Raw genomic sequence first — 12,359 nt, 5'->3', positions numbered from 1 at the left:
TGTACTCTTCAAAACCCACAGCTCATGTAGACAGTGTACCAAACCAACAGTGAGTGGTGTTTAAAAAAAAAAAAAAAAAAAAATCTGTAGAAGTTAGTTTCACACTGACCATCCTGACAGCTCCGAAAAGACTAATCTACATGCAAGAAAACAGAAAACACACACAAAAAAGAAAACTGCACAGCTAGAAAGACTTAAAAAACGCAGGCACACAGATAGTGTCACGAGCCACTCAATTCACATTACCATTCATTTTATGAGTAAAAACCCCCCAGAATGTTTTGCAAATAGGAAATGGCTTTCAATCTTACTTTCATGCCTGCTTTCAATGAATTCCTAAGCACAAAGTGATGACTGGCAACAGCTCAGGGATGGCTTCTCATACTCAGAGGTCTATGAGGTTAACCCCGCGTCAAAACCAAGCTGTCAGCACTCATAAGCGAACGGGCGGGCTGTGCTCGCAGGAGTAAACAGAGCTTACGTCAGAAGAAGTCAGTTGATCGTGGAAGGAATACAGAAGCCTTTGCTTAGCTCGCTCTTCTGCATGTCCCTGGGCATAATTTCAGCAGCTGTTGATAAGAAAGCAATAAAGCCAGCACGAGATTCTGTGAATTTATTCAACAACAATCTAACATGAGGCAAAAGCTTAGTCTTTGCTTGGAAAATTACTCGAGACACACACACTGACGCAGCATCTCACATTGACTCTGACTGGTGAGGGCTCTGAAGGGGAAATGTCATTGTTAGTCAAAAATTGGTGTTACCATAGAAATCACATGTTGTTCAGGTTCAGCAGTGAGTTCAGAAAACTAAGTGTTTTTTTTATTTAGTAATCCTTAGAAAGGCATACACAAATATAGCACTAAACCAGAATATATATTGTATATTAGTTTAGGGAAATGCAATCCAAAGCAAAAAAATAAAACAAATGAGCTGCTCAGTGCTGTTTCTTGCACAGTATAATGAGGACAATTTCTATAACAGAGATCAAGCATTTATCTATAATGATAAGGTGAAAGTGTGCTGACAGAAAATTGAAATGTTTTATTAACAAACATGCATAAATCCTTAATTCTGGGCTTTGTAAAAGCCACTTTGGCAGAGCTTTATGGATAAGTTTCTGCAGGCTTTAAATACCTGGATTTAGCCAGTTTACCCAGATCTCCCAGGCATAACCTACTCCTATCAAGGTTTGTCAGATAGGATGAAAAGCATCTGTGAATTGCCACCTCTAAGTCTTTGCAGTTTGATGGCTTTTTTTGTTTTCCTGATAAGACCAGAAAATTATTTTTTCTTCTACCCAAACTCTAGGCAGGCCATCGGTGATGTTTACTCAAGAGTGGCTTCAGTTTATCCATTCTACCATTAAAGCCTGATTTTTGGAGTGCTGCTGAGACAGTCGTCCTCTGGTCTCTGTAGAAGGCTTCTGAAGCTTTGTTCCCCCCCTCCTCCTTTATTTAACCAGAAAGTCCACCAGAACCTCCCCAGCATAGGCATAGGGAGCATGAGAGCAGGGGAACCCCACACCCTTGTGTGAACCCCTGTGTAACTAACCACCAGATATCCAATTTCAGGCGTGCTGAAGGTTCCAAACTTCTTTCACGTCACCTTCACCCCATTGTGCTCCTTTAAGATTTCAATGCTATAGAATGCTTTCTATTAGTACCTACACATTTAATGATGCCCTACAAAAGTTTAAGCTAAAAAGAGAATTTATTAGACATCGAGGTCTGATTTTATAAATGTCTGACGAGCCTCTGTTAGTGTTGGCCACCTCCACACAGTTTAGTTTGCTACTAGGTTTTTCTTGATACATAGAGGATAAAGAAAAAGAAAAATGGCATCAGTATTCCCATCGTTTCCCATGACATCTCAATGATAATTGGAGAAAACGTAATGGACCCCAGTCAATGTTGCATGAATTAATTTATAGAAGACTGCAGTGTTCAAGTTTCTGTGTAATAATTTTGTACTTTATATCCATTATGTAATAGTATTATTTTTTTTATTTGTATTTTATTTCTTTTCTTTTTTTTTGCTATAGCTCATAAAAGGAATGTTTTATGTCCTTTGTTGGACACTTAAATGCAAAAATCTGTCAATTAAACTTCATGTGGTGTACATACTCTCATCAGCTGAATCAAATGTAAGAAAAGGTGGAATTATTTTTTGGAGGAAAGAGTGCAGGTTGCACTGATGCTACCTAAAAGACAGCACACAGATAAATGCAAAAACATCACTTAAATACTGTAAAAAATGCACTTCTATCTGTACAACTCAGGTGCTGCTGCTGTGTTCATGTGTTTAAGAATGGATGTGCTGACTGTGAAAAGGAGGAGGTGGTGGGAGGGAGGAGGAGGAGACTCTGCTACTGTAGCAGTGCATCAGCAGAGGTGAGACTACAGCCACCACTACATCACAGTATGCAGACTGGAAAGGGCTGATGGAGCCACTCTCAGTTTAGTTCCTGCAAAGAACACCTTGTGTTTGTTCTGTTTTCACTCGTGGACACACAAGATTTCAAGGACACCTGTGCAGTCGAGGCAGTGCACATGAAGAGACTGACTGTCTTGTTCTTTTGTTTCAACCACTTTTCCCGGCAAACGGTGATGGCTGAAGGGCAGCTAAGTCGGCCAACCTTACCCCAGCTGCCTCACATGCCAGAGGAGACAAACAGACCTACAGTGGGCAGCAGTATGTGTGTCATTAGTGCTGACCCAGATGCTCTGAAACACTGTCCTGTGACCGCACTGCACTGCATTCCCAGAATAACTCCTTACAGCTCATTACTGGCTGTAATAATGGGGCTTAATAGCCTCTGTCATTGAAATGCAACACAAATAAAATGCCATCAAAGGAACAATGGGGAAGTGAAGTTGAATTGGGAGACAACGTTGAGGATGAGATTGCTCATCCTGAGGAGAAACAGAGCTCTGTGCTCTGTGCAGTGCAATCTGATCAGTGAGACAAAGGCTTCAGGCTCAGGTGAGCGTTACATCACATATGAGCAAACCCCGAGTAGACCAGAATCAACAGCATCCCTAAAATATCATCTCGTGGCAGTGCCGTTTATAAGAGACCTTGTCCAGGGGAGAAAATACTCCCTAATCTCATTCATTGCAGAAGCCCAACAGTGTATCACACTGTAGAGATTTGGATTCATGGCTAAAGGATAGAAGTTCTCTTTTCCTTTCCTAAAAATGATTTAGAAAGCTGTTGAGCAGACCACAGCTGCATCCACACAGCCCGTGAATCACGCACCCAGCAGCGGATTACAAAACGCTGCCCGTGTTAAACAAAAGATCCATTTCCCACTCAGCATGTTCTCATTCTTCCACAGCAGATGTCACAGCCTAGATGTGAAAAATGTGAACGCATAAAAATCACACTCTGCCACGGCATGTTGGAGCAGATAGCGCGACGGCGCGTGCTTACCCTCTGCGGCCAAAGAGCACCGGACAAGAAGTAAAAGCACTGCTACAGACAGCAGACAGTTTGCAAGCATCCCCGCTGCTCCGACTCGCAACCTGGTCCTCAAACACCTCCCCTCTCCTCCTGCATCCGTCCGCTGCGGCGAGCACCCACCGGGGTCTGCCCCGCCGGTTCCCGCCACTCTGGGGTGACCTGTCCGCCCACTCCTCAAACCGGGAGCCATATCCAGTGGACAAGTTGCTGAAGTTTCGCTCGTGAATAATACATTGGATCGCTGTGTGAACGGGAAACAGGGCCGTCCCGCGGTCTCGTCGCGTGTCCAGGTCTGGATGGTGGGGGAAGCGGCGCTGAAGGGAAATTAAGAAATGTGCCCTATCGCCCCTCTCCGCTCGGTCCACCCATCATCACTGTGTGGCGCAGGGCGGCGCGCGCACTTTGCCAAAGGTTTGACATTTAGCTGTTGGCGGTGAAGTGCCACATCCAGACCTGGTCCGGGTGGATGGCAGGCATTTACTTGCGCACAGGCAACATTCAGTCATGAAAGAAAGGCCAGCCTACCGCTGATTGCTTGTGGCTGGATGATTTTGAAGTGTGCCACCTTCCTGGCCAAACTGGGCGAATTAACCTCTCTGTTAATTGTAGTGAGAATGGAAGCGAGAGGGCAGGACGACCTCTTCTGGCGGTAACTCGTTAAGAATCAGATTTCTATGTGGAGCTGCTTAAAAAAATGATGGTTTGTCTTCTTTGCGCTCTTACATGTTGGGTTGATATTAAAAACGACAATAATCACGTGACACTAGCCTATTAACACGTACATTGTCTTTCTTAATGGTTACCGTAATTAATGCGTGAATACCTAATTGTGCGGATAATGGCTGTTGTACCTCTTGATGTCCACAGGATGGCAGGCCAGACCCAGAAAACACAGCAGGTCGTCAACACCAAAGCCCACTGAACACGATTTATTACCAAAAGAACCTCATTTGAACATTAACACGTCTTTCCGGTTGAGGTAATTTAGCAACCATAATCATTTGACATTTTTCAGAATTGTGCTCACTCGTGTTTCTTATTTAAGAATGTGTGGAACAAGCTCCAGGTTTTAATTCGGGAGACACTTTTCTGCCGTCGATGTTTTTCTGCTTTTGACGCATACCCTCCCGTTTTTACCTCCTGTGAGTTTCTACAGATGTCAGCTGTTGATTTTTAATTTTAAATATAATACATTATATTATAAATAAATTACTAAAAATATAGATTTTAAGCATATAGTTAGGACTGGATCAGGTGACCCTGAATCCTCCCCTTTAGTGACGCTGCAGTAGATCGAGGCTGCTGGGAGCTTTCTTCTTATTAACGTTTTATCACTGTGTCATAAGCCATTATCTTTTTTACCCTTTCAGTGTCTTTTGTCCGGTCTTCCTCCCCTCATCCCCAACCGGTCGCAGCAGGTGTCTTCCCCTCACAGACCCTGGTTCTGCCGGAGGCATCTTCTTGTCAGAAAAGGGAGTCCTTCCTTCCCAGTGTCACCAAAGTACTTACTCATATGGGCAAATCTGATTGTTGGGTTTCTCTGCACAATATAAAGCCCATTGAGGGAACTGTTGTGATTTGGAGCTTTCAATCACAGCACAAAAATCTTCTTCAGTAGGTGCAGTTTATTGTGTTCAGGTTCAAATTTCAGTTTCATCCGAACATATTCATGTTTGGAGATTAAATGCAACAGATTAACTGACAGAAAACTCATCTTTTGTCTGATTCCAGGTTCTCATGTCTGATAATTGAGCAGTTTTCTCCTGAAACAATTCTAAAGGATAGTCTTTTTGTTTTTGACAATAAATGTCAAGATGCTACCTTGCAAACTCTACTTTTCCTGTCACACACTAAAACAAATAGAAATGAGTCCAATCCATCATTTATATTAATGTGCATTAATGTGAATGAACAGACCAAATCAGAAAGAACTGCATCAATAGATTTTTTTTTTTAATTCAAAGTGAATCTTAACAATAATACACCATAAAGTCTTATTTTGACACTCACCAAAAGAGTCACCTGGAAAACCCGCTTAATGTGACAAAGTAGAGAAGGCTTGGTCACACCTAAAATCACTGAGAACTAGAGAGGAAACACTATCGCAAACTGTAAAGAGACATCACATCCATAGAGTTAGTTTTCCCAGTCCTCATACTGTAAATATTGCACAGTGCAATTGCTACATGGCAAACTAGTGTAGCACAAAATTAAAAAAGCAAACGAACCAAAAACAGGAGGAAATAAAAGCCACAAAACAAAACAAAAAAAAATCTACAGGTATTAAAACAGTAACAGTTCAGATTTAATTATCAAGTCTAATTGATGAGCAATCCAAACAGATGATTCCATAACTTGCAGTGTGAATTAACTCTGAAATTGATACAGGTGACCAGAAAACTGAAAATAAGAGCTTGAGTAAAACAAATCTCATATTAAAATCAAACAGTTACACAGTAGCACAATTAGACTAATACACACCCTGAATTAAGATCTCTAAAGGATAATACCGCAGCAGAGGATTTTTTTTCCATATCAAAGTCATAACATTAATAGAAGTAATTTTACAAATGACTGTTTTATCTGTTAAATGTTAGATGAATCCTCAAAAAAAACAAAACAAAACAAAAAAACAAAACAAAACACAACAACAAAAAGAAAAGAAAAGAAATCAAGGTGTCAATCTTGTGGAAAATTAAAAACAGTTTTAAGATTTCTCTCCTCTTGCATCCATTCTTTTCCTAAACAAGTATGGGAGAGTTTATGCAGGCGCATTGCTGGTGAATACCTTTGAAGGAATCAAAACACAGATTACATTTCACATGCTTATTATTGGGGGAACTATTTCAAGCACTAATCTGCCAAGTCCATGCCTTGTCATCATAAGCTTTCTTTCCCAAAGGGATATTTGAGTATGATCAGTAAAGCATACACGTCAGACAAAAGCTATTAAAAAACATACAACCATATCAATGTCAGTGGCGAAATGTGGAGTATTGCACTCATGACTGACAGAGAACATGACAACCTCCTCGACAGAGCTCTTTTCGTCCAGAACCCAGAACAAAAACACCCAGATATACTCTTGCTGGATATAAAGCATAGCTTCTGATTTTTAAAAGGCCAGTGTTGTCAGCCGTGCTCTGGTTACTCCCACTCAGCTTCAGCTTGCATGATAGGAGCGCTGCTCTAGGCAGTCAGCTTCTAGGCAGACAAAGTGAAGCATCTAAGGTGTACATGCAAGGTAATGTAAAGCATGGAGATTATCTAAGAACACTTGGTGGTGCAATGACCGCACAATGTAAAGTATTGCATCTGCTGTTCAGCCAGAGTGACTATCCAAAGACCATTGAGTGAGTGTCATTCAAAGCGCACGCATGTGTGTGTTAATCAGAGAGGTTTTACGTGGCGACTGCGTGAAACAAGCGGAGAACCACCACTACGCTGTTCATGTGTATAAGCTGATCAGAGTCACTGTGATGAAGTCCTACTTTGAGTTGTTTTTATTCTCTGCTTCTTGTTTTTCTTACTTTTCTCTTTAAACTCTTGGTCAAATGTCTGTTAAAAACTTGTCCATTCTACACTGTAGGGAACTGTTACTGAATTCTACGCCTTCCTCAAATAAATCGGGAAGAAATCACCAGCATGAATTCTCACTTTCTGAATCTCAAGGCACATAAACAGTGCTGCTCACACTGTCTCAATTTCAAGAAAGGACATATCACAACGGTAACGGTTTCGCACCGACAAAACATCGTTTTGATATTAGACACTCATAAAGGGGAGAGCGATCTGAACTCAAGGCAGTTTAGAATATCAAACTGTGAAACTGATATCCTAGCCAGATATAACATTGAACAGATAAAAGGGCTGCAATAAATACTTTGATCAAACCAATTTAACAATAAAAACAAATCAGAAAACGTCATTTTAGAACAGAAAAATTGGGCTAAATTTCTCTCTTACAGTCTAATTACCCAAACCCTAACAAGCCTCCCTACCTCTATAAGTGCTTAGTGGCAAGTGCGTTTGTGTGTGACTAGTGGAAACAACACAGAAGTCTTCCAATGGAACACATTGTTTTTGTTTTCCCCCCCCCCCCGGCATCTCGCAGTGCCCTCATAACCCACGAGAGTACTGGTAGCACACCGTTTACTCACAATAAAAAAGTTAACTCAATCCTGCAAGCTACAGCTTCAGATGTGTACAAAACGTCAATATGAAAACATACAAAAATTAAGTTACATCGATACATCATTTATATGCAGTGACGAGCCCAAAAGGTTAATAAGGATAAAATACTGATGCAAAAAACACGCACCCCGAGAAACGACAAATGCAACTAATGTTCATCATCAGCAATACAGTAGTTACAATGACACTTCAAATATGAACGCAAAACACAAAAATCAAAACCACTTCTATTTCAGATAATTAGGGACCTATACAAAAATAGCAACGCTAGGTTTAAACTCAGAGAGAAATCACCTAATTTCACAGCTATTGAAGTGGCAATCATATAGCAGCTTATCTATGATACATTCAAGAAAGAAATGATACGACTTATTAATTGCCCAATAAGCTAGACAAAACCTCAGCTGTTTTTTTTGTTTGTTTTGTTTTTTTTTAAATACAACTTTTTTTTGTTTTAATTTAACCCCATTCTACAACTACAGTACAACTGAGGTCTATGCAAACAGAATAGCTACCTTGCTCAAGAAATGAATTACAGTCTTTGGTGCTGCACAAGCAACTTCATTTGAAAAGAAAAAGACAAAAAAACCCACACATGTAACTAGTAAAACAAACAGAAGAAAACAAAACAAAAACGCACACACGCAGCATATCTACATATATATAGACTGGTGCTACCGTCTTATATATGTATATATATCCTCCCTGACGGAATGTATAAAATAAGCAGTTGACACCGATAAGCTGTAAGCCTTTAACAAATGGTATAATGTAAAGTGAAAAAGTTAACTTTGTCACACATGCATAAATGAGAGAATTGCACACAATTAACTCACACCTTATCAAGCATCTGTACTAAATAGTCTAGCTCTATAATATATGTCCATATATGTGTGTATATCAAATACTGCATGGTTTGCTCAGGCTTAGAAGATTCCATACTGTGAATTAATTTGCATTTTTTCTTTACCTAATCAAAGCCATGCCCACCACACTTCTAAACATCTAAAAAAAATAAAAACAAAAAACAAAGTGAAAACACTCAAAAACGAAAATACGAAGACGAAAAATGAAGAATAATCAACGACTATTTAGATTGTATTGCAGTTTCAAACAGTACAAATACTGTTAGTAGTAAGAGTTTCACTGAATAGAAAGTGATTATCAAATATTAAGCAATACTCAGTACTTGCACTTTGTACACTAGTTCATTCGGGAACTGGAGAATGAAAAAAATAAAAGAATAAAATGAACTGAATGAAACAGCAGGCATTTGCAACAGCAAAGCACGCTGTTCTACTTGAAAGAACAGAGGGGAAAAAAATTAACTCACTACACGCTGAAATATACACAGACTCGAAAATATAAGCACCGCTATCCGCGATACATCACATCCATGCAGGCTATGCATGGACATATACACATGTGCATATATATACACTCACACATAGGATGCATCGACTGATTGGAATTTCAAGTGCTGCAGTCCAGTACATTAATATTCATGTATATAGTCATATATAAGTAGTAACATTAACAACCTCAAATATGTAAGGCACTATGGCTGGGGACAGTTATACAATGCAGCGAGTCTTGTGACACAAACAATAAGAGCAACGTCTATGCATCTTTCCGTTTACATTTTTGCTCATGCAAGACCACATGCAGCGTGAGGAATAACCCTATTTAATTCGGTTAATTGACTTGACATTGCTAAACACCAAAAGACACCGAAAAGGTACAAATACTTCAAACGCAGTACAACGTACACTGTGGACGACATGTGCATCTGTCAATCTAGAGCTAGAGACTGGGATGGCTTTACAAAGATGAATGTGTCTTGCACACACGTAAGAAGGCAATATAGAAAAATAGCTGGGATCAGGGGTGCAAAGTCTAACTATTCAACAACACCCCAATTATTCACCTGTCTTGAGGAGTATTCGTAGAAGATCCAATGCAAAGGTATATCAAATGTGCAAAACACATTAAGTGTGAGTTTAACTATTCATTCATTCTTTCATTCAGTCATTCATACGTTACTTCCTTCTTAATTTTTGCCAAATCATCTCTACCATTGGAACTCTTTTTTTTGTTTTGTTTTTTGTTTTTTAAAGCTTGAAGTTCAATTACACTCAAGTCTACATGATTCAAAAAATAGTTTGCTTTCTCTGTGGTTGTGCCATGGTTTTTCAGAAATAAAAACCATGTTGTTTGTGGTTAAAGATATATTTCGCCCTGCTCACTTAGCCCTCAGGTGGTATGAAGGGTACCTGAGCAGCCATGCTCAGATGTAAGGGTACTGGTTTATTTTGGTAGGGCTGAGAGGGAAACTGCCGTAGGCGGGAGAGGCAATGTAGGAGTGCGGGGGAAAGAGGGGCTTGAACTGGCCCTGGGGGTGCAAGGTGGGGGAGGGTAGCAGCCGGGGGTTGATGCCTACTGCGACTTGATGCACAATGCCTGCCGGATGGGAGATGCTGTAGGTTGGCTGAAGGACGGGGCGGGTGGCCCCAGGAGAGGCCAGGAGGTGGGCCACAGGTGCAGCTGTGACCAGAGGACCAGACGGAGGGTAAGACAGTATGGTGGGCTGGGAGTGCGGATGTCCACCAAGGTGTGGGTGGGGGCCCGTAGTGTGGTTTGGGCTGCTGTGGGAGAGAGTGAAAGTGTGCCCATGCATGGTGGGAGGGATGTAGGCCTGTGGTCTCCGGTGGGAAAAGTTCCCGTTCCATTCCTGATGGCAGGAACTGAAATGTTGCACCTGAAGGAGCGAAGAACAACAACATTTCATATTCAACGACCTCAGATTCATCGGTACCGAGTGAGTCTTTGCGAGCCACTAGATGCTGCCGTTTCCATGCGCTTGCATGTAAACACCTTCCATGTTATCAGTCACCGACAGCGGCATCATCTGCTTGTGTACCAATGCACATAAGAGTAAATGAACAGTATCAAAGTAAAATACCTTCATCTTTAAAAATATTTGGAAACTTAAATCATCTGACACCATTTGGGAGCACTGCTATGATGTTGCTCCTCCCAGGGAAGTTCCACTTACAGTATGAACTTGACTGCTGCACTACCTCAAAAAGGAAATTCAAATGTTGTGCTCTTTATCACACATTAAACTGTAGTGAGTGTAGTCACAAGTACCTCTGTTACTTTAATAATATCATGTTATTTTACAAGTTGCCATTGCTGCTTTATATTCCAGAAAAAGACTTGACGCTGACAAAATTATAAGATGAGGCGTTCTACAAGCAACAGCCAATTACGTTCATAAAAGACACACCAGGTTTATTTCTGCCTGGAGCTAAAACCAAGCTTTTTATGCTTTTGCTCAGACTTCTTTTGAAGAAGAAACATATTTTGCCCTTTCAGGACAAGTTTATGTCAAAATTGTTGTTCTCAAAATCTCAAATTTGTGCAAATAATTTTACAGTCAATATTACTTGATGAGGCAGATATAATTTTTTTTCAAAAATAAGTTTACTTGTACTAGAGATGGACCGATCCGATATTACGTATCGGTATCGGTCTAATACTGACGTAAATTACTGGATCGGATATCGGAGAAAAATTTTAAAAATGTAATCCGATCCATTAAATATCAAAAAAAAAGCACCTCACAAAACTTGCGACATGGTGTAACTCGGCTCATAACCATAGCATATCACAGCAGTACGGGTCACGTGATAGAGCGGCTGTGTGTATTTGTAGCCTCGATAGCAATCCGGCATTTCATCTCCGAGGAAGTTATCCCAGAGAGAAGTAAAGCAAATGTGTAAGTTCATCTCTGAATGTTTGTAAAACATTCCCGCGTTAAGCTTAACAACCGATATATGGAATGACTGCCTCTCTCCCTCTCCTGCTGATTACTGATGATTACTGATCAGCTGATCGGCTTTTCTGTCGCGAGTCCGTCTCGCTTGTTTGTTTATTGCTCACTTCGCGCCAGAAAGAGGAAACCAGCAGCTGAACAACAACAGCACATTTAAGCTTGATAAGCTGTTTTTAGAATTTATTTACGTTCTAACACCAGGATCCTTTTCTACGCAGCTGACGGCTGGTAACTGTGCAGGGGCGGATCTAGCAAAGTTTAGCCAGGGGGGCCGATAGGGCATTAACAGGGAAAAGGGGGCACAAAGACATACTTTTCTTTCTTATTCTCATTTAAAATGTCTAGCTTTTAATAAATAATTATCCGAATCTTACACCCAAGTTTTAATCTGATGTAAAATGTATAGAAGTCCATTACTGTATATAGTAACTATTAAGAGTAATATACCCTAGTAAGCTATACTACTTTTTCGTTTGGGGAGGTACGATCTGTGCAGTCTGCAATTCTGTTGAAGAAAGATGTTAAATCTATTAAATTATTCTTTGAAAATAATTTATTTCTGTGCATTTTTTCTCCCACACTGCATCAAATGAGAGTTGATTACGTCAATTAAGCATCATGAGGTGGAGGGTGGGTGGTTCCCCATTTTAAAAATTTTTTTGCTGGGAGTTTTAGAACCCTATTAGTTAGGTTGTTTACTCTTTAAAATACCAGAATAGGGAGGATGGAGTAGGTTTAAGTTTATTAGATTGATCAGTATTGCTGAACTATGAAATATTTTGGGTGCAGTGTATCTTTTGCATACAGGTATAACAGAATAGCTTTAGTGGTTGTTTTTTTTTGTTTTTTGTTTTTTTAACTT

The 12,359-nt window shown here is 40.3% G+C and overlaps 2 protein-coding genes across 5 annotated transcripts in view; both read right to left on the bottom strand.

The window, feature by feature from the left end:
• Positions 1 to 5,287, bottom strand: part of kiaa1549lb (KIAA1549-like b) — a 60,769-nt gene extending 55,482 nt beyond the window's left edge. For all 3 annotated transcript variants that reach the window (XM_040011953.1, XM_040011954.1, XM_040011956.1), the window contains exon 1: positions 3,436 to 5,287. In XM_040011953.1, coding sequence (XP_039867887.1) covers positions 3,436 to 3,655 — 220 coding nt within the window. In that variant the 5' untranslated portion in view covers positions 3,656 to 5,287. The remainder of the gene's footprint in view (positions 1 to 3,435) is intronic.
• A 180-nt stretch (positions 5,288 to 5,467) lies between these two features.
• Positions 5,468 to 12,359, bottom strand: part of hipk3b (homeodomain interacting protein kinase 3b) — a 45,711-nt gene continuing 38,819 nt past the window's right edge. For both annotated transcript variants that reach the window (XM_040011958.1, XM_040011957.1), the window contains exon 16: positions 5,468 to 10,417. In XM_040011958.1, coding sequence (XP_039867892.1) covers positions 9,947 to 10,417 — 471 coding nt within the window. In that variant the 3' untranslated portion in view covers positions 5,468 to 9,946. The remainder of the gene's footprint in view (positions 10,418 to 12,359) is intronic.

Source organism: Simochromis diagramma, unplaced genomic scaffold (genome assembly GCF_900408965.1).
Source record: "Simochromis diagramma unplaced genomic scaffold, fSimDia1.1 OVJJ01000603.1, whole genome shotgun sequence".
Classification (NCBI taxonomy): Eukaryota; Metazoa; Chordata; class Actinopteri; order Cichliformes; family Cichlidae; genus Simochromis; species Simochromis diagramma.
Note: the sequence above shows the minus strand (reverse complement) of the source record. Positions and strands in the feature narration are given on the sequence as shown.